Source organism: Sinohyriopsis cumingii, chromosome 7 (assembly GCF_028554795.1).
Source record: "Sinohyriopsis cumingii isolate HCF-2022 chromosome 7, ASM2855479v2, whole genome shotgun sequence".
Lineage (NCBI taxonomy): Eukaryota > Metazoa > Mollusca > Bivalvia > Unionida > Unionidae > Sinohyriopsis > Sinohyriopsis cumingii.
The window spans coordinates 59,882,364-59,907,665 of record NC_142967.1 but is presented as its reverse complement, the minus strand read 5'-3'; the positions used below and the strand labels follow the sequence as shown (position 1 = coordinate 59,907,665).

General features: G+C 34.6%; 1 protein-coding gene across 1 annotated transcript in view; it reads left to right on the top strand.

The window, feature by feature from the left end:
- Positions 1-230: 230 nt before the first annotated feature.
- Positions 231-25,302, top strand: part of LOC149795347 (limbin-like) — a 125,207-nt gene continuing 100,135 nt past the window's right edge. The window contains exons 1-8 of the mRNA XM_089965122.1: positions 231-325; positions 2,528-2,688; positions 2,836-2,955; positions 7,231-7,414; positions 11,289-11,392; positions 13,929-14,000; positions 18,422-18,559; positions 22,743-22,834. Of these exons, the coding sequence (XP_089821248.1) occupies positions 2,530-2,688; positions 2,836-2,955; positions 7,231-7,414; positions 11,289-11,392; positions 13,929-14,000; positions 18,422-18,559; positions 22,743-22,834 (869 nt within the window). The 5' untranslated portion in view covers positions 231-325; positions 2,528-2,529. The remainder of the gene's footprint in view (positions 326-2,527; positions 2,689-2,835; positions 2,956-7,230; positions 7,415-11,288; positions 11,393-13,928; positions 14,001-18,421; positions 18,560-22,742; positions 22,835-25,302) is intronic.

Here is a 25,302-nt window from a genome sequence, read left to right as displayed (position 1 = left end):
AGTTCTTTTAATAGTACCTATGTTTTATTCAGCCAGAATAACCAGTGAAGAAAATCTGGGAAATTTATTTTCCTTAAAAATGCAAATTTCGAAGGAACAGAGAACAATCGTAGCTTATGAAATGCTCGCCCCTGGATGTTCTTGGTAACGGTACAAACAATTGCGAGTGGAAGTATTCCGAATGGATTTATTTGTTTACTTCCTGTGATTGGTTACAACATGAATTCCTAGTTTGATTTATTTAAAACTCATTATTTTGTGGCATATGGTTAAATACTATATCAAATATAGACTACACAATAGTTTAACTAGAGAGCATGATCAGGTGAGGTTTGAAATATTACCGAAACACCGAAATATATTTGAAAATATGTTTGTTCTATTTTTGAACTGCAAAACTTGTCATTTCACTTTCAGTGTACATATTCAGGCCAAAAATAAAAGAAATGAAGCTACATGATAATATGGTTTTATTTTAAATTTCTTATCATTCTTAACACAATCTACAAATAAAGAAAATAAAAAGGCCAATATGTGTCAGAAATATCAAGATTCATTTCATTAGGAGCACTGACCCCAATCCTTTCAAACAATTTTGAGACGATTTGTACAGATGTATCAGATGACATAAAAATCAGCCAGGAACTTTCAGGATTTGGAATTTGCCCTTATCTAGAAATGGAATAAATGCAGCAGCGAAAAATTATGAGATTGTTTGAATATAATGAGACAGATGTATGTAAAACATGCACAATATCAATACGTAAATTTGTTATTAACTTGATTTTTAAATCATCAAAGGGACTGATTGTAAAATATATTTAAATACCTGTTCATAAAATGGACATTTCTTTTTTCTAGTAATGGTTAAGAATTGTGAATGAACATTTAGCAATTTGTGGGTAGGAATATTTGTTGTCTAGTAGTTGTCACAAATTAAATTCTCTCTGGATAAAACACAAATATTTGCTAAATCATTTCTTAATTATTACAATTTGTGTAATGAATAATTACCATTCCATTATGTGTTTTGAGGGGTTCTGGGTTTGAGTCTTGGTTTGGCCAGTGTGGATATGTGAAAAAGCTTGCTTAAAGCTTCTCATGGGTCAGGTGGTTCTTCCTGGGGTTTCCTGGACTCGTCCTAAACCAAATATACTGGCCACCATGTATGGCCATATCATGTGCTAAACATGGCATTAAACCTCCCAAAAATCAGAAATCACTTGTGTTTTGCCTGTTCTGAGGCAATGATGCCTTGACCAAAATATTTTTTCTTTATGCTTGTCAACAATGATCCAGGTGAACAGAATGTTGTTTGGAAATTTGTGTTATTAAAAGTTCAGAAAGACCTTTTGGATACCACATTACAGCCTCATAACCTGTAGCCTGCATAAGCACCCACACCTAGACCCAAAAAAACCCAAATCCAAAATAATTTCTCAGGCGAGCCCCAACTCATTCCTCAGACAAGTCTGAAGATTAAAATGTATGGTCAGGCCTATATTTTATAGAACTGGACTAGTACATTAATAAAGTTTATTACATTATGGAAGGTTTGTGAAACTTGTGTCAGTCACACAAATTGAACATGAATTTAGAAAAATAAAATGGGTCCTTCTTAATACTTATCAGTAATAAATCATTATGAAAAATGTTTAATGTTTTTCTTTATAAATAGGTTTCCTTTAAATAAAGATGAAATCTTTAAGTACATAGTTACTCATTATAAAGCACCTCACTATAACATAATCCCTGGTATAACATAGATATGGTCATGGATCCCGTTATGAGCTACATAATTATAACACCATCCCTGATATAACATGGATATAGTCATCAATCAATCATAAAACACCTCAATATAATATGGGTATGGTCATGGATCCAGTAAAAAGGCACCTCAGTATAGCAGCATCATGAGACAAATGGGTGTAGTCATGGATCCCATTATAAAATTCCTCAGTACAATAGTCGCCTATATAGTTATGGATTATATTGGTTGAATTCTGTTTTAAACTATAATGTACTTGCGTTAATCATGGTGCTTGAACATCATTGTGGTGAGGGGCCACTATACAAGAAGGGTGTTCATACTTAATGTCCATTATAAGCAGATATCCTTTTGTATTGATGTTACTGTTCATACAAGTTTACTGTAATGTTAATTGATGCAACACAGCATGATAGAAAAATATTTTATGAATAATAGTCTTATTTTATACTGTGGTCCCCAGGTAGCTAAGTGGTCCAAGGTGCTTAAGTTTGAAGATCACTCAGACATCTCACCTTTGTTCTCATGAGTTCAAGTCTTAGTTCAACTGATTTTGGTATATGAAAATGTGTGTGGGTAGCTTCCCATGCATTCTTCCCAAGGTCATCCTCCATCAGATATATTGGCCAGCATTTATATCTTATTATGTACTAGAAAATGTTATTAAATTTCACAAAACACACAACAACAAAAAAATTGTTATTTTGACATAAAATATGGTTTGTTTGTAGTACAAATGTTCCTTTTATTTTTCAGCCATGAGGGCCCTATATCACAGACATTGGTTTTCATTACTTTTGCTGCTGGGCCAAGATTTTCAAGTATCTGGCAGTGCTTCAAGTGCAAACACTACTTATGGAAATATTGCTTTTGACACATTTTACTCTTCCTCAGGAAACAGTACTCTGAATTGCAGTGTAAGTTAAAAGTAAAAGAAATTATCTAATGTTTTTCCCCATTTATTATGATCTTTATTTACTGTGAATTTGTATATTATACAAACAGATAAATGGTAGAAGATATTTACAGTCTTGTAACTCTATTATACATCTTATGTGTTACAGATAATCCATCTTGTGAATTCACAAACCAGTCCTTCATCAGTTGGTCAGAGGGCAAGTGTTGTCAGCATCAACAGTAGTACAGCCACTTACCCTAGACTTAATCTCACAATGGCAGTAGAAGTGAGTATATGTAATAGGATGCATTGGTAACATTTGAGAGAGAGAGAGAGAGACAGACAGAGAGAGAGAGAGAGAGAGAGAGAGAGTGAGACAGATAGACAGACAGAGAGAGACTGATTTTTAGCCTTGCCATTTATTATTGTAATTCTTCATTGGCAAACTCATACTGGTTGTTTAGACTACTCCACACTATCATTTTAAAAAATGTAGCAAATGTTGTTTTAGGTAAATCATATTCAGTGATAATCCTTTACCCCTATCCCTCCATCAGTTTTATTTAGTTGTCCCCCCTGGGCTTATCATAGAAAAAATACACTGCTTACATTCAGACTTACTTTTTGATTCATTATCTTTTCAATCTTATTTTTATCCTCTGCTTACAAATAAAGAGTGACACTAAATTGAGCCTGTATATCCATCTACTTTTTCTTCTGTCAGCCCACTTTCTTTCTGCAAAATGTATGACTTGATTTCAGTGAAATTTGAGATGCATTTAGATTTTGGGTGAAACCTTTCCTGAGTTCATTTGTTAGCATTTTTGTACATTATAGTCTAGCAGTGTTATAACCGCTGATTGTTGGTCCCACCCACTTTTGTTTCTGCTTAATAACTCTCCTAATTGTTTCTAGATCTGAACCAATTTTTATATGCAGCTTAGTCAGCATTTTGCAACATTGTTTTGGAGAGTTATACCCACTGATTATCAGACCCACCCACTTTAATTTCTGCACAATAGAAAAAGTTTTTTTCCAACTTGTTTATATACAGACCAAATTGTAGAGCAGCTTAGCTAAGATGATATTTTTATGTTTTTATTGAAATTAGCACAGATTATTGAACTATTTATTATACAACAAAATACCCACATATTTTTTACAATGCTGCCAATAACCACTCAGCAGTGTATCTTAACAGTTGGGCGCCTTTGATGTCATGTAGTGTTCTCTTGTAAACTCTTCCAGTGTTTCCTGTACCTTCAGATACTAGTCTTGGCCACCCATTATTCTTAGATTGTGCATCCTGTGGACCTTCCAAAACTTTTCCTGGACCATGGATTATTCTGAAGCCATGATAAGTTAAAAGCAAAAAAATCCCTTGTTGGCAAAAGAACTCAAGAATACAGAAATAAAAAATTCTCAATTTCAAAAGGTGGAGAAGAAAAAGTGTACTCTTAAACAAAAACCAATTTTAGTCAGTAAGACTGATTATTGTATAATTTATTGATTATTATGTGGAATGTACAAAATGCAAGTCTGTCAATGTTATCGGTCTTATCTCACCTGAAACTCCAGTTTTCCAAAAGCGTCTCCAAATTCTGGTGACTGAGGGTATCAAAGGTCTACACAGACGAAACAGTTGTTCTTATTTTTTTGTTTACATATTGATGACTTAAATAAACTCACAAACCCTGACTGAAATTCCACAAGCCTGGACAGTTTGTATTTGTCAACTCTCAAGCCAGGAGAAAAACCTCCTGATTTTGGAGGTATATCCACACCTACCTCCCAGTCCCATATTATCTCCAGATTTTTTTGCAGAGAATTCCCAGTTATTATTATTATGTCTGTCAAATTTCATTTCTCAAAACAATCCCAAAAACATAGATTGTATACAATCCACAGATGCCGTATTCTAATTTATCACTTGTGACTACTCTTGTGATGAAATAATTAATGTCACACTACAAAGTTTTTTCTTCTTCAGTAAATAGATTGATTAGATTAAACATTATTCATGTAAATTTCAGATGTTTAAAAATCCCTACAACAGTACTATATTGGAGAAAAAAATTATAAAAATAAAATTGTCTCCAGTTAGTTTGTTATCCCATGAATGATCACTGAATGCTGTGCAATTTTCTCTTAATTCAGATTAAATATTTTATATAGTAAACTGTTACATACCATAAGAGTTAAACCTAAGGAAATAAGGTGGGATATAAAACATGGGAAAAAAAGTTGCCACATGTACAGTAAGTTGTGACTGCAGATTTTGAACTGTTAAAATGAAGTTCTAGGCATCATAAGCTACAACAAAATATGACATTGTTTATTTGCCAATCAATTGCAGGTGCTTATATTCTTATGTTACATGTTAAGGCTAGAATAAACAGTAACACAAGAAAGAGTGAAAACAACAAGCTTTGAAAAAATATAATAATTTATTTCCCTGGAAAAATTCTGTAAAAATGAAAAAATATCAACTTACAGGTTTAAGAATCAAATTCTGTAAAAATGAAAAAATATCAACTTAACAGTTTTAAGAATCAAATCCAAAAATAATCCAAGAATATTCCATGAATAAAATTTTAGGATTCCTAATAATAAAATGTTCTAATGATTTCAAGTTCAAGTCCCAACGAAGAATCCAAGATGGTAGATGATGATGTATGCTATAACCTGTAGTGTTGAAGTCTACAGTTCCTTGTATTTTCTGGAAAAAGTATCATCTCCAGTAAATAAATTTACATTACAAAATAGCATGTAAGGAAAAATAAAAAAAATTTAAAACTGACAAACAAACAATTAATTTGAAATAAATATATATTAAATCAGATATAATTAAATCAAATATACATAACAATATACATAGACTTTAACACATGGTTTCTTTGAAGTATGTCTGAATTGCAGCCCTTTTCACAAGATAAATGCTGTGATAAGGATTAACTGTTAATTAGTCACATTGGCCTTATGCTTGTGTACTTAAGTCTAACCTTTAGCTATTAATGCAGTTTACCCACAGCTGACCAGAATATGAAAATGGATGGTTGTTCTGGGGGAAAATAAGGCGTGTCACAGGGAGAAACGGCATGTCCCATGAGCACACACACATTGGGGCAAGGGGGTGGGGTCAATAGTCACCCCATCCCCCCAATTTCACCTTTAAACATGCTTTTGTCTACATCCATAAATTGTCATGGCTGACCACTACATGTGCCCCCCTCCCCAAGTTTCTGCGGGCACCTCTGGTGCCTCCTATGAGAATTTTACCCTTATTGGACCTGGAAGATCAGTCAATATTTATTGAAACTAGCACTTAAAAAATGCTGCACAAAAACCTCCAACCTCCATATTTTTGGTCCCAGTTGCCCTATTTTGTTTGTTATTCTCCCTACATGGCTTTTGAAAAATTGACATGTATGCCGGACTCCAGTTTCCACAAGCTCAAAATTTCCTCTAATATTCTCAGTCACAACATTGTATTAGCTACAGTTCAAATATAAATTTAATAAAAATGAATTACACTTGAACACTATTCCCATAACTGAAATGATCATGCTTTGCATTCAATTTATGCAGTAAAATCTGACTTCAAAGAAACATTGTCGCTGTTCACAAACTTGTCAAAAATATAACACATAGTGGCTTAAACATTCTCTTTCAAGGCAATAATATGTAACAACTTTTGTTTTTGTATTGCATTCTAATATCTCATTGATTTACCTATAATGGGTTGTTCCACTTCCTGATGCTACCTATGCAAGTTAGCACAATGGGTTCACCCACTGCAATCTTCAGCACATCTCACTAGCTATTGTCAGCCAGTTAATGTGAAACTTTGATATGACATCTGACCTCTTTTCTTTTAGTCCACTATGTAAACTGCTCAAGGCAGTTCAATCATTACAGATCACCATTTATACATGCTACATGTAATGGGCATTGACTGAAAGATGCTTCGTTTTGTTGATTTTTTTATTGTTTTTTTTTTTTTAAGATTATGTGTAAAGAAAATTGTGTTTTCTTGAAACATGATAGTGTCAGGGGATTGAGAGTACAAAATAATATTTTTGGCAAAGCTTCCATTTGATTGAAATAAGATTTCAATTTCACGTAGGATGGTGGTATTTTGATTTAGATTACACTGTGTTATGGCATTATGTCAATATTTTGAAAGTACATTTAATCATTTCATCAAAGTTTCCTCAGGCAAACTATTTTCTTTTTCGACAAGTCCAACAGGCGCCTCACATGGGAATACAGGATGGGCCTGAACTAAAATTAGAGGGGCTTTGGGCATCGGGCTATCTGATTTTTGAGCACTGCCTGTTGATTGATATCACACTTGTGTCATATCCAAAATATCTGGTGGAAATTTCAAAGGTTATATCAGTAGCATCACATGACAAATTTGAATTATTTAAAGTATTGTCATGCATTGCTATGGAGGATTTTATCATGGTGCATGTATATATAGAACAATAGAAATTAAATATTTGTTGGAATTTTTTATATGTGAATAGTTTCATGTGATATATTTGAATAATTTCAGGTGTCAAGCACTGTACAGGTTTTCATCAAAGTATCCAACATCGGAAATGGTTCTGCTCACAGTGTTCTTGTTAGAGTTGATTTGACTGAGGGATTAAAGACATATTATGGAACATTGTCAAACTCCTCCAATATCACATACAATGATAGACTTAAGTTTAACTGGAGCATTGGCGTGCTTAATGGTAAATCGCACTACTAGACAATTGCAGGGCTGGAAAGATTTTACATAGAACAAATAATTAATTGAAATCCAGATTTTGTTTTGATGCCTTACCATAGTAGGGCATCTCTCACATCTTGGTTCAGTGTTTGTATTTAGGTCATTTGTAGGCATTGTAGTGGGTCATCCATGTTATGTGAACATATTTCTATTTCTACTCTATCACAGTAAAACTTACCAAAGCAGCTGCTTGTATAAATATACCACTTCTGTGTGTGTGTGTGTTTGTGTGTGTGTCTGTGTGTGTGTGTGCTGAAGCCAGGTTTCATTTGTTTCATTTATAAATATGTCAGTTCAAATTTATCTTTGTATAAAAGAAATTTTCATAAATATTACTTCCAGATGGTTCCCTTAAGTGCTTGATACATGTTTTGCTGGCAAGTAACAAGTTAGTTTATCTGCTTAGTATTTACTGCTTTTTCGTCTGCCAGACAAATGAGTTTTCCAGCCCTGAGTATGGTCTTTCCCTATCCTATTTTCTTCTTGATTTAGAAATACATTCATGTTGTCTTCATGCCTTTTTCCATTGTGAAAGTGAGACATTGAAATCACTCATTCAACATCCTAGATTGATTTTGATGTCAGGGTTACAGCACGTTAAGTTAAATTTTCAGCCCACCTGGCTGTAAGACCAATTGATTTTATGGTATAGCCTTGCAGTCACTGTGCATTGTGTGTTGTCCTTTGTACTTCATCAATTGCCTGTCCATCAACGTTTGCTTGTGACCACTCTGAAGTCCATATTTCTGACGCAGTTTAAGTCAGACTTGGAATATTGACATGTATCATCACAAATCATGGACAAGTTTGATATTGAGCAAGATCCATGGATATTCATAAAGATCTTGCATCAGATTGGAAGCCATATATTTAATCAGCATTGATCAAACTTGGAACATTGGCTCATATTATTAAGATCTTGCTTTAGTTCAGTAATGAGTGGAGTTGACTCATAATTGATGAGGTGACCTTTCGTCTGATTGGCTGAGCATGTTATCACTTTGGAGGTGATATTTCAGATCCTACTTTGATCAAACTTGGAATGTGGTTATATAATCACTATCTTGGATGGACTGAGTAATGAGTGAGATCAATTTTTTTTAATGGGATTATTATGGAGCTAATTGTTTGAACTTATTGCCACTCTAGTCTGATTGGCTCAGCTTGTTTACTAGTGGCTGATAAGATTTTTATAAAAATAAGTAAATTGGCTTATATCATCAAGATATGGAATAAGATTTTTTTATAAGATGATTTATGCATATTACTGAAAATAAGCAGTTTGAAATAATTCAAATTGCATTTCATGTCATACATTTTAACATCCACTTTTATTTGTTTTACGTTTTGGAGGAATTGAGTTTGCAGTTGCTCATCAAGCTATGCTGTAGTGCATTTAACATTTGCCAGTTATATCACATGAATTGTGAATTATTTTATGGCATTTCTTAGATGCTATGCAATGACTAGAATATTATTTGAAATTTAAAGTTTTTCACTTTAATATTTAATTTGTTTTTTTATAAAAAGACCCAAAACAAAACTGTCTTAGTTATGAAATACTTCCAAATCAAGTAACCAAGAGGCAGGAATCCATGGTCTTTGAAAAAACACCAAAAGAACTCATGAATTATATGGTAATGTACTTGAAAGCTATGTGACTACAATATATGTTATAGAAAATCATTGAAGCAGAAATGAATTTGGTGTAAGTATTGTATCTACATGATCTAAAATCCATTACCGGTTGTTGTTTTTGTTGTTGTGGGGTTTAATGCCATTTTTCAGCACACGGTAGACTATGCATGGTGGCCAGTTTTAATGGTGGAGATAGAACCTGGGAAAACCCTGGGAAGAACCACTGACCCACGAGAAGCTATTGGCAAGCTTTCTTACATACCCACATTGGCTGAATCCTAGCCTTGAACCCAAGCAGACAGAGATGAGATGGCAGTGATCCATAGCAGAGAGCGCTTTAGACCACTCAGCTACTAAGGGCCCCTCCATTACCGGTACATTCAGTAATATATGTAAACAATTAAACTCATTTAAATGCCAGAGTATAGCAGGTTCAGACCATAAGTTCATAATTTCCATTTAATGTATTACATCCAACTTCAGTGATTGAATGCTTTAGAGAAAACAGCATTCATTCATGTAATGGCTCAATCTGCAATGAATTCATAATTTCACACTACATATAACTATGCAGTTATTTTGCATCATGGATTTGATTTATGAAAAGATTGCTATGAAATATTGTGTTGCAACTGAAATGAAAATATTCTTTTAACACTTTGCAGTGTATCCTCCTTATGTATTTAACATCAGATGTTTTTCTTCTTCAAATGATGAGAACCTTTACCCTGAACATTTGGGCGTCTCATCTTTATTTGGCTGGATCAATACAAAGTGTTCTTACTTAACCTATTGTAGGACTTTGCTTTGTTAAAAGATTGGTTTTTGATGAGAAAAAAATGTAAATCTAGCTTTTAACCACAAAGAATTAAAACCATTTCATCATTACACTTCATGAAATGGTGAGAAAAATATTTACACAATTGTTGTACATTACAAACCAGGACATTCATGCCGCTTTTCCATATAACTACATTTGGATCTACATAGAAGGTCTAAATTAGCTAAAGTCACTAATGTAAAATATGTGCAGAAAAGTTGATGTAGAATGTAATTTAAACAACTTCACTATGCAGCAATTATTTTGATGCTGTGCTAAGAATCTTTCACTTGATGTAAAGATTTTAATTACTCAATGGGAGAATCACTATACAGTGACTAACCATATCCTTAAATGATGTAGCAATTTGATATCATAAAATAATTAATACTTTGCAGCAGCATAGTGTGATATAAGCTATTTGGCATTTTGTCTATTATAAAATAATTAATACTTTGCAGCAGCGTAGTCTGTTCTAATTGATTTTATGCTGTAATGTTGTCTATTCTAATGTGATATATTATATTCAACATTTCACCAATCATACTTTCAGTGAATGTCATTAAGCATTTTTGTCTAGCCTCCTGTTATCTACAAATTGTGTTCACCATGCAACGAATCTCAGAAATATAATTAAAAATATTTGCAATTTGAATTAGTCACAAACTATTCAGTTGACAGTATTGGAAAATATTTGAAGAAGTATTTATGTTTCATGAAGGTCCAGTTATGACTCTTAGTTCATTCAAAGTAATCAACAGTATCTTGGACTGTGTTTCCCATAGTCATGAAATTGGTATGTGGATATATCACAAAGAGAATAATTCTTCCATACCATAAGTAGATTACTGTGAATTAATTTTTATGATGTGGCATTTGTATTTTCAGACATTGTATCTTTAACCCAGTTAGTCTAGACTAATCAGACTTTGTTTTGACCTTACGCTGAGGAAACTTTGTATGTTGCTGCACTTTAAAAAGTAGCATATAAAAGTAATATTTTCTTACTTCATTTTGTAGCATATGCATTAGTTTAGACACACAACCAAATGGTAATGGGTTTGAATTCTATCCAGCCCAGAATGGATTATCTGTCATAGTCTATCACTTTGCAAGGCTCTAAACTCCCTTTGCCTCATTATCAGTTCTCTATTCCAACCCACATATTGTTGGTTATCCACCTGTACTCCTGTTGGTTAATGGATTATGAATAAAATTGTTGTTTATAATAGTGACATTTCATTGATGGATAGAATATGTTGAGTGATTTACATCATGACATTGTTAGTTATTTATTTTTCTTTAGCAAAATTAAACTTTTTTGAAGTTTTGAACTTTTTGGTATGGTTTTATAAGATCAGTAATATTTCTCATGCAGAAAATGCGAGTATCAGCTTATCATTTGAGGCAGAAGCAAGCAAAGATATTCTTCAAGCAGGATTCAATTACTTTGATGTATCCTGCACCTACAAAGGGTCAGAGGTAAGTTGAAATTGAATGATTTTAGTTTTTAAAAACTCTCCTCCAAAAATCTCAAAGATTTCCAACTGTCAAAAAAGGACAGTTATTGGTAGCATGCTTTCTCTGTGTCTGAACTGTCCTGTTTTCAATCATTTGTTCTATTACATGTAAGGGTTACTCATCCAAGGTCAGCGATATCTGCAGACTTTTTAATTCCTATACCAGTTTCATGCCAAATTCTGTGCTGTTAGGGTACTACTAGAATTTATTTTACATTGGTTATGCCATGTCTTTTTTAGTTTTGTTTTTTGCCCAGCCAAAATGTTAAAAGATACCAGTAAACAAGGTAAAAAAAACCACAAGAAATTTAACACAAGTGTTTCAAAGCCAACAAATATTCATTTTCAAAAGAAATAACTCTCTCTCTCTCTCTCTCTCTCTCTCTCTCTCTCTCTCTATATATATATATATATAGATATATAAAACACAAAGAAAACCAAATCAGTGTCTCTGATACAGAAACAAAATGTAAACAACAGTCTCTGTTCATAAAAAAAGAGTCTTTAATATTTGACACTTAATGGCACATAATGGTAGCATTCAAGGTCACCTCTTCAGCCCCCCCCCCCCCAACTTTACTCTTGTTCCTTTTTTCATGATGAATAGTCCTGCAATCTGCGCATACAGCACATTGGATGAACACTTGTACCCTGTACTTTGGTGTAAAGTCAGACTTGTCATTGGGATTATCATTGGGATTCTACTTCTGTCCCCCAACTTTACTCTTGTTCCTTTTCCATGATGAATGGCCCTTCAATGGGCACCTACAGTACACTGGATGAACACTTGTACCCTGTACTTTGGTGTAAAGTCAGACTTGTCATTGGGATTATCATTGGGATTCTACTTCTGTCCCCCAACTTTACTCTTGTTCCTTTTCCATGATGAATGGCCCTTCAATGGGCACCTACAGCACACTGGATGAACACTTGTATCCTGTACCTTGGTGTAAAGTCAGACTTGTCATTGGGATTCTATTCTATCCCCCAACTTTACTCTTGTTATTTTTTCATGATGAATAGCCCTTCAATCTTCACATTCAGCACACTGGATGAACACTTGCACACTGTACTTGTCATTGCGGTTATCATTGGGATTCTACTACTTCCCCCACCCCAACTTAACTCTTGTTATTTTTTCATGATGAATAGCCCTTCAATCTTCACATACAGCACACTGGATGAACACTTGCACACTGTACTTGTCATTGGGATTCTACTTTTTTCCCCCGACTTTACTCTTGTTCCTTTTTCTTGATGAATAGCCCTTCAATCTGCACATACAGCACACTGGATGAATACTGGCATACTGTATTTTGGTGAAAAGCCAGACTTTTCACTGGGATTATCATTATGATTCTACTTCTTCCCCCTCCCCCCCCCCCCCCGACTTTACTCTTGTTCATTTTTCATAACGAATAGCCCTTCAATCTGCACATACAGCACACTGGATGAAAACTTGCACACTGTACTTTGGTGTAAAGTCAGACTTGTCATTTGGATTATCAAGAAATTTTTCTCTGAATAAACCTGGGAGGGTCTCATACCTTGTGCTCAAAGTAGAGAGGTTGGGAAGTATGTAAAATATTGCTGAACTTAATTGTATTAACTATTAATATCTCTTTCCCAATCATGTTTTCCTGATGATGCACATGCATTGTAACACTTGAGAGATTGTTTAGCCCTCCTTGTAATTTTGTAAGATGTGTTCATTATCCACTTGTAAACTAACAAAAAGGATCTCCCCTTTTCCAATCATCTTCCTGATTCAAAATGTTTGGAGTAAAATATTACAAACAAAAGTCTGATGGAACCACCATTTCTGATTGGCCCTTGTAAACTAACAAAAAGGATCTCCCCTTTTCCAATCATCTTCCTGATTCAAAATGTTTAGAGTAAAATATTACAAACAAGAGTCATGATGGAACCACCATTTCTGATTGGCAAGTGTTTGATTGATTGCAGTCTTTCCTTATTAATACTAAAGTACAAAATTGATAAATACAAGCATCACAGTACTGGAAAAGCATGAAAGTTACCTTGTCTCTGTTTTGCGTGTGGTAGATCACAGCAAAACCTACCATCACGCAGGTATAAAATAAAAATAAACACAGAAGTGGCCTTAAACTGAATAAGTGATTTTCAATTTAAGTGTAGGATAGTCAGTTGAAATTAGAGGAAGAAAATAAAAAAGGAGGTAAGGTCATACCAATTGCAGAAAGTAGAAATATCTGCCTTGGTCAACATACATGGCAGTGAATGCTTTCTTATGCATTTATAAATCCTGGAATGCATTTGTCATATTTTTGGAATGAAAAGATTCAGGAATTTTTCAGTTGATGAATATATAATAAAGAATTGTTTTCACAAAAAAGTGGTGAAGTTCCTTTTTAATGATTTGTTATTAGTCTTGTTTCTAGTAAGACTGATTTTTAATGAATATTGTTTTGATCTGTTTATACTTGTAAAAGTATTCCATATCTTAAATGGTATTTCAGAATGCATCTGAAGAATATGGGCCATTTATTGCTGAGGTTGGGTTGAAAAGGGTAAACACTTACAAGGACAATGTAAGTACTAATTTTCTTTATAATAGTCATTTTGCTAACATAATATTGAATGGAAAGTCAATTCTTTGTCTAACAGTTGCCTTAGTACTAAAATATACATAGACAATGTTTTTAGAAGTTTCTTCCACAAAGTTTATGTTACCAATAAAGGACTTGCTCAAAGGTATATGATACGTATTATGCTTTCTTTTAGTTGTAGTGACTTTATTTTACAAATATAGTTAATACATTTTGGTATCTTTGCTTTATACTACTCATTGATATGCACTGTGTAAGTTTCAGTCCCTAATCTGCCAATCTTGTAAATGCTATAGTTTAGCAATAAGTAAACTAACATTGTCAATGTCTTGCACTGGAGGTAAGAAAGAACCTAGTTTATTTTGGAGTCCAAAAGACAAAGGTCAAAGTCTGCACAATAACTCATGCTATTGACCATACACAGTTATCAGTATTTGTAAATGGTTTGCACTTAGGTTAAGAAAGAACCCAATTTATTTGGGATTAAACGTTAAAAGGTAAGAATCTCAGACAGAAAGAAGAAAAATGGTTTCTGGACAATAACTTGAGTTATCCATCATCTGTTGTTTCCAAATGTTGGGGATGGCTTGCACCTGCAGTGGGGAAGAACCCAATTGACTTTAGAGTCAAAAGGTCACAAAGGTTATGGTCACTGAACTGAACGAATCAAAATGTTTCCACACAATAACATCATTTCTGCATGAAAGACCTCAATCAAACTTTATGGATGGCTTGTATTTGGGGTAAGGAAGAAGCGTACTGATTTGGAGGTCAAAAAGACAAACATCTAAGTTACTTTGACTAAAATTAGAAAAATAGTTTCCAGAGTAACATTCATTCTACATCACAGACCTGGATAAATTATGTGGCTGGCTTACACCTTAGGTAAGGAAAAAACTTTATCTATTTTGGGGTCAAAAGTCAAGGATCAATGTCACTGTGATTGAAAGAAAAATGGTTACTGCAACACATTTAAGTTATCAACAAAGAAAACTTTTAGATAATGGTTAGGCATATCATGTGCTGTTCTTGATACTCTTGTTGCATAATAGTGTCTGTTTTAGACCACATGCCTTAGCCAAAGTTTGTGGTCAAAATTCCTAAGGGAAAATTCATATTGACTCTTGAACAATGGGATTTGCTAAAAAAAACTTTTGTTCTTGAGAAAGTCCTTGACCAAACTTTGTGGACGGCTTGCACTTGGGGAGATAAAGACACCCATGGATTCTGGGGTCTAAATGTTAATGTTCATGGGCATATTTTGTTGAATAAGAAAGTCTTGGTTTCTACACACTAACATTAGTTCAAGAACACATATCCTGACCAAAGGTACAGGTCATTGAGATCCATTGATCAGTAATCTCTAGAATCAGCCATGCTGTGCTATGGTCTAAATAATAATAATAATGATAATTTATTTTCAGAGGTTACAACTCATTTAGCTAATCTCATATGAAGCACTCAAGGAAATACAAAATTTTACACATGTATACAACATTTATCAAAAAGAAAGTAACAATGAACATTATTATGGGTTAATATCACACAGATATTTCAGTTAAAACTTGCTTAATGTCTATCAGTGTGTCATGTTAGTCACTGATTTATGGATGTACATAAGAAAAAAGGAGAAACTGCCAGAAAAAATTGGTTGGAAATATTATAGTATGCTTCGGTAGTTGCAACATCCCAATTTGAACATGAAATAAATGTCATCTCCATTTGAACATGAAATAAATTTCATCTCCATTTGAACATGACAGAATTGTCATCCAAATTTGAACATGGGAAGATTGTCATCCCCATTTGAACATGACATAATTGTCATCCCAATTTAAACATGGCAAGATTGTCATCCCGATTTGAATGTGGCCAGATTGTCATCTCCATTTGAACATGGCAAGATTGTCATCCCAATTTGAACATGACATAATTGTCATCCCAATTTGAACATGGCAAGATTGTCATCCCCATTTGAACATGACATAATTGTCATCCCAATTTGAACATGGCAAGATTGTCATCCCCATTTGAATATGGCAATATTGTCATCTCCATTTGAACATGGCAAGATTGTCATCCCTGTTTGAATATGGCAAGATTGTCATCCCCATTTGAACATGGCAAGATTGTCATCTCCATTTGAATATGGCAAGATTGTCATTCCTATTTGAACATGGCAAGATTGTCACAGGTTTGAAGCTGATCTTAAAGAGTACAAGGTAGTATTTCTGATTGGGACAAGCATATCATTCATGTTAACAGGTTTTTAATTATGACGGATTTTATAAACCAAACTACAAGTACCTTTCATGGTAGTCTCATTATAGTACCTATTGCCTCCATGCAAAATAATTCTTGACATCTTCTAGAATTTATTTTATTCAGTATTGGCAATATAAGCAGATTGATAACATTTGATTATATACTCGAAGAATTTGGCTGTTTTTAGATTAGATACACTCTAAAAATTAGGCTGTTGGTTGATTAGATCCATTCAAAGTATTAAGCAGTTTGTTGATTAGATTCGCCATGAATTAGGCTGTTTGTTGATTAGACACACTCTAAGAATTTGTCTGTTTGTTGATTAGATACACTCTAAGAATTAGGCTGTTTGTTGATTAGATACACTCTAAGAATTTGTCTGTTTGTTGATAAAATGCACTCTAAGAATTTGTCTGTTTGTTGATTAGATACACTCTAAGAATTAGGCTGTTTGTTGATTATACACACTCTAAGAATTAGGCTGTTTGTTGATTAGATACACTCTGAGAATTTGTCTGTTTGTTGATTAGACACACTCTAAGAATTTGGCTGTTTTTAGATTAGATACACTCTAAAAATTAGGCTGTTGGTTGATTAGATTCATTCAAAGAATTAGGCAGTTTGTTGATTAGATACACCATGAATTAGGCTGTTTGTTGATTATATGCACTCTAAGAATATGTCTTTTTGTTGATTAGATTCACTCTATGAATTCGGCTGTTAATTGATTAGATGCACTCTAAGAATTTGTCTGTTTGTTGATTATATGCACTCAAAGAATTTTTCTGTTTGTTGATTAGATACACTCTAAGAATTAGGCTGTTTGTTGATTAGACACACTCTAAGAATTTGCCTGTTTGTTGATTAGATACACTGTAAGAATTAGGCTATTTGTTGATTAGATACACTCTAAGAATTTGTCTGTTTGTTGATTAGATACACTCTAAGACTTAGGCTGTTTGTTGATTAGACACACTCTAAGAATTTGTCTGTTTGTTGATTATATGCACTGTAAGAATTTGTCTGTTTGTTGATTAGATACACTCAAAGAATTAGGCTGTTTGTTGATTAGACACACTCTAAGAATTCAGCTGTTTATTGATTAGATGCACTGTAAGAATTTGTTTGTTGATTAGATACACTCTAAGAATTAGGCTATTTGTTGATTGACTGCTCCAGTAATCTGGTTGTTAGAGCATCTGCATCAGATGCAGGAGACTGTGTTTAAGATCCCTGGCTGAGTCATACCAAAGAGTTACAAAAATGGTACTAACAGCTGCCTCACTTGGAGCTCAGCATTAATAGTTTAGTGTTAGGACTGGTCGGCCTGGTGTCAAGATAATGTGACTGGGTGGGACATCATGCTACATGTCTTTGGCATGATGCCCCAGTGCTAGACATCACTATAAACTGTCACACTGAATACATCATAGCGATATGACTGAAAAATAGTTAAAGCTACATTAAAAAGCCAAATCACACACACACACACACACAAACTGTTTGTTGATTAGACATATTCAGAGAATAATGCTGTTTGTTGATTAAATACACTCTAATAATTAGGCTGTATTTTTTATTAGATACATTCTAAGAATTATTCTATTTGTTGATTAGATACACTCTAACAATTAGACTGTTTGTTAATTAGATACACTCTAAGAATTATTCTGTTTGTTGATTAGATACACTCTAAGAATTAGGCTGTTGATTAGATCCACCCTAACAATTAGACTGTTTGTTAATTAGATAGACTCTAACAATTAGACCGTTTGTTGCAAATGAAATCAAAATTAACAGCTAAGGAAGATAGCTAGCTGCACAAAAATTGTGTAACATTGGTGTCATAGTTTGAAGAAGATGCAGTCAAGGTAATTAAACACAGACTTGGAACCTTTGCATTTCATCAATCTTGTGACAACTGTGTACAACTTTTGATGTAGGGTAGTCACAGAATTTGACATTGTTTCCTAAATGTAATTACACACTTGTCTATTTGTCAGTCAGTGATGTATATGTTGTGAAAAATTTGACTCATGTTTTTGGTTAGTTTTTATAGCCATGTTAACATTTTCTATGCAGAACAAACAGTTCAACTGTGCACAACGTTCCTTCATCCTTTCTTTTCACATTTTCAGCTGTTTTATCAACAGGGCTTTACAGCTCTGTCATTCTTCATGGCTCTTATACTTGGTTTTTTGCTTGTGATTCTTGGATTTTTCATCTACTTCATGATTCGTCGCAAAAAGATGGTATCACCTGATCCAGGAGCCAATGTAAGTATCATTTAGTGAATTATAAGTACAAGACATATGCATGTGTGACTAGATGCATCAACATTAAGTTCTAGCATGTAGCTCCATTATTTTAAACTGTTGCACATGCAGAATACATATTATAAATTCATTCCTGATGATGAATAATAATTAGATTTTGTGAGATCAGGCGAGACATATCATTCTGTGGAATTCTTGTTACAAGTTTTTCTTAAATCTGTCTTACATTATTAATTATGTTCATTGGTTTCTTTTTGATCTGTAAAACCCCAAGTTCGTACCTCCTTGTCGAGTTATTACCTGTTAATAGCAGACATGGAGCAGAGTACATTATGAGTACTCAAGTACAAGTAACTTTGTTTTGTGAAGTTAGAGTACAAGTACTTTCAGCTTTCATAATAAGGAGTAGAAAAATGAGTACTTTTCAGTAAGTACTCAGTACAAATGGAATACTTTGCCATTGCAACTGCTTAAAATTCAAAAGTCTTAGACTGTACTTTTGGATAAAAGAGGAAAAGAAAAATACATAATGTTGCAGTGCATACCTGATTCCTTTATATTAGAAGCATTACCATCTGTACTTAGTTATAAATTGAGTTCAACTGCCAACAACATATACCCTGATCTGCCTTCACATAATATGTCATCAGATCAGGGTTTGTTTTTTGTTCTTCTGATCACTCTTATTAAACTGCATAGACCCATATCTGCCAGTACAACATATGATGCCAGCTTTGGGTCTGGCAATCAGACTTGACTGTTAAGTGAGTGTATTTGGTAGACATATTTAAGAAAACAAGTTGCTCTATTTTACTTTTCAAGCCATATATGATTATTGATTAGAACAAGAAATCATTCATTTGGATGCAGTTCATGTAATATTCATTAAGTTTAAGAATATATTACAGTATTCAAATGATCCATGATATTGTGAGTATTAAATATAAATCCTGGTATTATTTCTTTTATTTTTGCTATCACAATTTTGACTGAATCTTATAAAGTTTGATTTTATATTTTTAACTGGTCTAAAGTGAAAGGCATTGAAAAAAGCAGAAGCTTGAAGGAGTGATTGTGCAGGGCATTAGTACGTCTAAAGATGTATATATTGTTTTGCTGGATAAGAAACAGATGTATTTCAAATGGATTTAAGCACAAAATAATGACTTAAAGTTTAACATATTATGCTTTAAAACACTGGACTTGTATGCTGCAGATTCAACACTCAGGTGAAATTACACTTAAATTTCAAATAAAGAATGGATTACCAGTCTGGTTAAGTTTAGTTGAAACAATTTAAATATCTTTGTTTAAGGATCCTTTTTACTTGGTAAGATATATCCAGTCCATACTATATGCACAAATTCTTGTTTTTCTTGAGGAAATAGGGATACAACATTCTTGTTATTTTCCAGTAGATCATGGGATTCTTTCTAGACTCACAAATGATTCACTCAAGAAGAAAATATAATCACATTTGAGAATTTAGCAAATCTTCCATTTTGTTTTTTCCCAGGATACATTTGGTACATTTGTCAACATCAATTTTTAACTCAGAATGTTAAGGAGAAAAGGTTTACAACTTTAATTGTCTTATTTTTGGTTGTATTACAAAGTGTACCGTGGAATATAGTGTTGTTTTCCATTTCCAAATATAAGTATAGGTACTTTACTGCCTTAAAAATAAGAGCATGAATACATTTGAAAGTATTTTACCTCCTTAAAAGTAAGTGCATGAGTATGGGTACTTTGCCACTTTAAAAATAAGAGCATGAGTATAGGTACTTTATGTCCTTACAAATTAGAACTTGAGTGTAGGCACATTACCTCCTTAAAATAAGACCATGAGTTTGGGTACTTTACTTCCTTAAAAATAAGAGCCTAAGTATGAGTACTTTATCTCCTTAAAATTAAGAGCATGAGTATGGGTACTTGACCTACTTAAAATAAGAGCATGAGTATGAGTACTTGACCTCCTTAAACATAAGAGCATGAGTATGGGTACTTGACCTACTTAAAATAAGAGCATGAGTATGGGTACTTGACCTACTTAAAATAAGAGCATGAGTATGGGTACCTGACCTACTTAAAATAAGAGCATGAGTATGGGTACTTGACCTACTTAAAATAAGAGCATGAGTATGGGTACTTGACCTACTTAAAATAAGAGCATGAGTATGGGTACTTGACCTACTTAAAATAAGAGCATGAGTATGGGTACTTGACCTACTTAAAATAAGAGCATGAGTATGGGTACTTGACCTACTTAAAATAAGAGCATGAGTATGGGTACTTGACCTACTTAAAATTAAGAACATGAGTATGGGTACTTGACCTACTTAAAATAAGAGCATGAGTATGGGTACTTGACCTACTTAAAATAAGAGCATGAGTATGGGTACTTGACCTACTTCAAATTAAGAGCATGAGTATGGGTACTTGACCTGCTTAAAATAAGAGCATGAGTATGGGTACTTGACCTACTTAAAATAAGAGCATGAGTATGGGTACTTGACCTACTTAAAATTAGAGCATGAGTATGGGTACTTGACCTACTTAAAATAAGAGCATGAGTATGGGTACTTTACCGCCTTAAAAATAAGAGCCTAAGTATGAGTACTTTATCTCCTTAAAATTAAGAGCATGAGTATGGGTACTTGACCTCCTTAAAATTAAGAGCATGAGTATGGGTACTTGACCTACTTAAAATAAGAATGTGAGTATAGGTATTTTACCTCCTTGTAATTAAGAGAACAAGTATTTGTATCTTGCCTCCTTAAAAACAAGAGCATGAGTATAAGTACATTACCTCCTTACAAATAAAAATATCCCTACTTTGCTTGTCACTCTGTCTGTCCCTCCAGTTGCTGTCCATACTGTGTCTATCCCTACTTTGCTTGTCGCTCTGTCTGTCCCTCTGGTTCCTGTCCATACTGTGTCTATCCCTACTTTGCTTGTTACTCTGTCTGTCCCTCCAGTTCCTGTCCATACTGTGTCCATCCCTACTTTGCTTGTCACCCTGTCTGTCCCTCCAGTTGCTGTCCATACTGTATCTATCCCTACTTTGCTTGTCATCCTGTCTGTCCCTCTGGTTCCTGTCCATACTGTGTCTATCCCTACTTTGCTTGTTACTCTGTCTGTCCCTCCGGTTCCTGTCCATACTGTATCTATCCCTACTTTGCTTGTTGCTCTGTCTGTCCCTCCAGTTCCTGTCCATACTGTGTCCATCCCTACTTTGCTTGTCACCCTGTCTGTCCCTCCAGTTCCTGTCCATACTGTGTCTATCCCTACTTTGCTTGTTACTCTGTCTGTCCCTCCAGTTCCTGTCCATACTGTGTCCATCCCTACTTTGCTTGTCACCCTGTCTGTCCCTCCAGTTGCTGTCCATACTGTATCTATCCCTACTTTGCTTGTCACCCTGTCTGTCCCTCTGGTTCCTGTCCATACTGGGTCTATCCCTACTTTACTTGTTACTCTGTCTGTCCCTCCAGTTCCTGTTCATACTGTGTCTATCCCTACTTTGTTTGTTGCTCTGTCTGTCCCTCCGGTTCCTGTCCATACTGTGTCTATCCCTACTTTGCTTGTCGCTCTGTCTGTCCCTCCAGTTCCTGTCTATATTGTGTCCATCCCTACTTTGCTTGTCACCCTGTCTGCCCCTCCAGTTGCTGTCCATACTATGTCTATCCCTACTTTGCTTGTTGCTCTGTCCGTCCCTCCATTTGCTTTCCATACTGGGTCTATCCCTACTTTGCAGGTCTGTGTGTCTGTCCCTCCAGTTGCTGTCCATACTGAGTCTATCCCTACTTTACAGGAATTTGGCTTCTGGGTCTTAACTTGGAATGCCTTCACTTTAGCTACAAATACACTTTTGGGAATGAAATGTGTGTGTTTGTTTTGGGGGTAGGTAGGTAGGTACATACATATGTGTTTATTCTTTGTGGACTTGAAAATAAATGCTAATTTGAAGCTGATAATGGCCTCAAAGACTTAGATAAGTGACTCAAATTTAGGGATGTGGGCCAATAATGGTCCTCAGTGACTTTGTTAAGAGACTCAGATTTAGGGGTATGTATCAGTAATGGTTAGCATGGCAATGTGTGTTTTATAAGCAAAGAATTCTAGTTTAATCTGTAAAACTTTCAAAACATGGTACAGTCTCATCATAATCATCCTTTTTGTCCAGGATAAAATGCTGCTGAGAAACAAAGGGAGGCAAATCATGCTAAGTGAAGACGAAGCCATGAAGAAGGGAGGCTATACTATTCATGGGTTCAGGTAGAATAAACTAAAACTAATACTTTGTCACATTATATTATTGATAGTATATGTCCAAAAAAAATTCAGTATTTAATTTTATTAAACTTCTATAATAACAAGAAATGATATTACACATGATGTCATGGTGTCTTAGAAAACAAATGAGTAATATTCGAAGCTTCTGCTTATACAGTACAACCTGTCTTGGAAGATCACCGCTATGAGAGCACCTATCTAGAGAGACCTGATTTTCATTGCATAGATATATTGATTGTATAGTTTATAATCTGTCATGAGAGATCACGTGTCTTGAGAGACTGTTATATTTTTGGTAGACGGGCTGATCTTTTTAGACAGGTTCTAATATACTGCAGAGTTATTCTACTGCACTATTTACGACTTATTTTTAAAAATGTGATTACAGTAGTCCCCCTCCTGAACAGACCCCCTAACCAGTGGCCACCTGCTTCTTACGGCCAGAATTACTTGGCACTGACAAGTTTGTATTTAAAAGTACCCCTCAAGAACAGCCACCCCTCTAATGCAATCACTGGCCAGCATATTGTAAAAAAATGTAAAATGTTCCCCTCAGGAGCAGTCCATTTTTTTCCACATGTATCCAGAACCAATAAATAAGTCATATCATGAAGTACCGCTCTGGTGGCCTAGTGGTTAGAGCATCTGCCTTGGATGGGGGAGGTTGTGGGTTTGATCCCCAGCTGAGTCATACCAAAATCTGAAAAAAATTGTACTAACAGCTGCCTCGCTTAGCACTTAGGATTAAGAGTTTAGTGTTAGGACTGGTCGGTGTGGTGTCAGTATTATGTGACTGGGTGGGACATCGCACTACATGTCTGTGGCATGATGCCCCAGTGCTAGACATCACTATAAACTGCCACACTGCAGACATCATAGCGATATGACTGAAAATTGTTAAAGCTACATTAAAAATCCAAATCACAAACACACACACATATCATGAAGTAAGGTAAGTAAACAGATTATCTCTATCGTCAATACATGTCTCCCAGTGTCAAGTTTCCATTACTGAAAGAAGTACAGTGGAACCCCGCTATAACGCGCCCCGCCATAACGCGAATTCGGATATAATGCGGTCATAGCATGGCTCCCGAAATTTCGTATATTCATTCACACATGGAGAAAAAAAATTTGGAGAAAAGCAAAAAAAAAAAACAAAAGAAATTAACTTCATTTTGGGCATGAGATTAGTTGTGACTTTTAAAATAATATGATCGTGGCATGGTTCCTGAAATTTGAAATTCATTTACGTGTATTTTTATCGGACCGTGAAAATATTTGTTTAACGTACGATAAATAGTGTGTAAAACGTTTATTATAATTTGGTGGAAGAATTCGCGTATGACTTTTAATAATAAACGATCGGAACTTAACAATTTATCCTGGTTCTTTAAGTGACTTTGGAGAAGTGATCGTGTATGAATTCTAAAATAATACGATATATATAACGTACGAGAAATAGTGTGTACAACGCTTGGCTTCTGAAATTTATCAATTTGAACAGGTTGTGGTGAAGTTCCGTATTCTACTCTAGAAGAGAAAACTGGTTTCATTAGGTTTTTGAATTGTTAAGCCGAAGTAAACGTTATCGGAAGTGTTACTTATTACGGATCCATGAGTAAAGCCAGTAAATCGTCTTTGTGATTGTCTTCCATGAATTCTGTATACAGTCGTTGCTCAAACAATAGCCGACATGGGCTTCTTATTTAACTGCAATCACAGCCAAGCAGCAGACAAAGTTGTGGTTGATACAAGAGTCGCACAATTTAATAAACATCAAAGGACGAAAGCCGCCAACATGTATGCTGTGCTTGGCGGTGTGATCAAACAACAAACAGTTGAAAGTAAATAATATCCACTTTATTATCTGTAAATTAAAAGGGTATGAAATTGTACATCCGTTCAGCTTAATTTTGTTTTATATAAAAAGTGATTCGTAACCATTGCAGGCCTTCATTACTTAGTTATTGAGCTTTATCTGTGTACGTTGTTTGCTTATATAAAAAAATATTTTACTGTTATGGAAAAGCAAGTTCAAAAACGCAAGTCGTTTTCTGCTAAAGAGAAACTGTATGCCCTAGATCAACTAAAGAAGGGCAAACAACAAACTCAGCTTGCCAGAGATCTAGGAATCAGCGAGTCCACTTTGCGAGGGTGGAAAACAGATGAAGGAAAGCTCCGTAGTCTACCCAACATTCTTGAAGAGGAAACTGGTTTACAGCGTAAAAGGGTTAAGTTAGCTAATGACAATGTCCTAGATTCAGCTTTGTACCAATGGTTTGTACAAGCTCGCTCAGAAGGTGTTCCAATTTCTGGCCCAATTCTGAAAGCCCAAGCAGAGAAATTTGATCGCCGTATCAATGGAGATGATTCCAAATTTAAGGCGAGTAATGGCTGGCTAGACAGATTCAAGAAAAGGCACGCTATCAGCCAAGTTCTTGTGTCTG